The following is a 2191-nucleotide window of genomic DNA, read 5'->3' on the forward strand; positions in this document are numbered from 1 at the left end:
TTTAAAATAGTATGTTTCACCATCAAAATTAGGATGGGAGGGAAATTTAACTTTGCATGTAAGCAACAGGGAAACAGTGCGAGCTTTCCAGACAGATGAAGCCAGGCTCCATGCTGGCACCGGCCCCTTTCAGCTGTGGCCTCGGAAGCCAACTAAGCTCTCAGTTTCATCTGCAGATTAACAGATGCGGCCCTTTGCTCTCTGTCCCCTCCCGGTTCTTTCAGCCGCCCGCTGCCGCTGTCTGAAGAGCCTCTCTGAAGGATAGGTCAGAGGCTTCACCCTAGAGACGGGGCCTGCTTTCAATTCTGATTTGTAAATAAATACACATTTTCAAAAGTTCATTCTATGAAAAAAAAACAAAAACAAAAACAACTATGTACCGTCTTCCTTTACAGTAACATCTTTATTCAGACAGAATTCTCCCCACAGCGCTCAGGATCTCTTGGTGCTTCATCCCTGACACCGCAGCCTACACGCGCCGCCTCTCGGGACCAGGAGCGCACCACGCGCTGTGGGGACGGTGCCGCTGAGATGGAGTCGCCGTCCACATTAGCGACGGTGCTGTTCGAACGGAAGCGCCATCCAGCTTAGTGATGGTGCTGTCTGAACTGGAGCCCACAGTAACCACAGGTCCCCGTTTTTGTTTCTTTGTCCTGAAAAGAATTCAAAAGGAGAGATCGCGTATTTCCATATTCTACTTCAAATCCCAACACGTTTAGACACTAGACATTAAACAGTAAATACGAAACTTCAAATAGAATGTCAACCATAAGCAGCTTTAAAATGCGAGGCTCGGAATGAACTGTGTGTCAATTCCACTTCTCCCAACCCACTGGAGACCGTGGGCAAAGGACCGGACACCTCCCAGCCCCAGGCTCGGGCTCTGTACCACGTCCACCTCAAAGGACTGTCACCACATGGGCTACAAGAGTCCTGGGACGACTGGGACGCCACACTGTGAGGCTCAGCCCCCGGGGGTATGCCAGGACACACGCGGAAGGGGCCGCGGGGGTCCTGCTCTAGGCTGCTTCACAGCGTACACACTTCATACTGTCCTCAGGACAGGCACCCAAGCTAAATGACGGCTTTAATGAAGGAACCCTGAATAAAGACAGGGTCCTCTTAGCCAAGGACTAGGAACCAACTGCCTATGACTAAAGCTTTTACCACAGACTTCCTTCACCTCCCTGACGCTACATTCCCATTTGGCTGTAGGCCATGGTCTCCCTCTGGTCTCCCGTCCTGTGCTCCCTCCTTCTCTGCTGCCTGTATTCTAGGCTTATCAACAGACACAAAGCATTACAAACCGTGGAGGGCTCGGGGATGAAAGGCAGATGCCTACACATCTGAGAAGAGGGAGGTGCCAATGACACTGCCACATTGTACACCACGTCACCATTGAAAAACCACCTTCAGGCATGTCATCTTACTTAGGCCCCCGAGTACGGTTCTGAAGGCAAGACCACATGGGTGGATGGGCCGTCTCAGTGAACATGGAAGGACTACCTGAGCAGGTAAGCGTAGGAAAGAAAGGCTGGGGGCTCGGGAGTGAAGGTGAACTCTGGCCACTAACAAATGATCAGAACATGCTTGCGGAGAAGGAACTGACGAGGTCACGGTACCAAGTTTATGTACACTCTCGGGTGGCCCAGCGCTCCGCCGCCGCCGTCACACGATATCACGCGGCTCTCTACCTCACTCACGGGCTGCTCGGCGATCAAGTCAATGGCAAAGTTCTCATTCACCTGGAATGAGAAGAAAAGGCAGTTCCAATCCACCAGGTGCTCCTTGGAAACCCTAGGGGGTAGTTCTACTCTGTCCTATAGGGTTGCTATGAGTCAGAATCGACTTGATGGTAACGGGTTTGGTTTTTTTGCTTTTGGTTTTCATGTAGACAAGCCCCCCAAACAAACTCATATGCTATCAGTACCAATTTATTCTGTACATTTCAGTTTAAATGTGATCATTCGCGACCTTCAAGATATATAATTTAATTAAATTACATGTTCATCGCCACCCACCCCCCCCCACCAAAACAAACACATTTAATTTTTCATTTGGACATAGTTCCAAACTTACAGAAACGTTGCAAGAAGTCCCCTCCTGTTATGGACTGAATTCTGTCCCCCCAAAATACATGTTGTAAATCCTAACCTCTATGCCTGGGGTTATAATCCCATTTGGGAATGGG

General features: G+C 49.7%; 1 protein-coding gene across 1 annotated transcript in view; it reads right to left on the reverse strand.

Annotated features, from left to right (window-relative positions):
- Positions 1-384: 384 nt before the first annotated feature.
- NDUFS6 (NADH:ubiquinone oxidoreductase subunit S6) overlaps positions 385-2191 on the reverse strand; it is a 15463-nt gene continuing 13656 nt past the window's right edge. Inside the window, exons 3-4 of the mRNA XM_004380279.2 lie at positions 1623-1745; positions 385-653 (exon numbers count right to left, since the gene is read on the reverse strand). Of these exons, the coding sequence (XP_004380336.1) occupies positions 588-653; positions 1623-1745 (189 nt within the window). The 3' untranslated portion in view covers positions 385-587. The remainder of the gene's footprint in view (positions 654-1622; positions 1746-2191) is intronic.

Source organism: Trichechus manatus, unplaced genomic scaffold (genome assembly GCF_000243295.1).
Source record: "Trichechus manatus latirostris isolate Lorelei unplaced genomic scaffold, TriManLat1.0 scaffold00072, whole genome shotgun sequence".
NCBI lineage: Eukaryota > Metazoa > Chordata > Mammalia > Sirenia > Trichechidae > Trichechus > Trichechus manatus.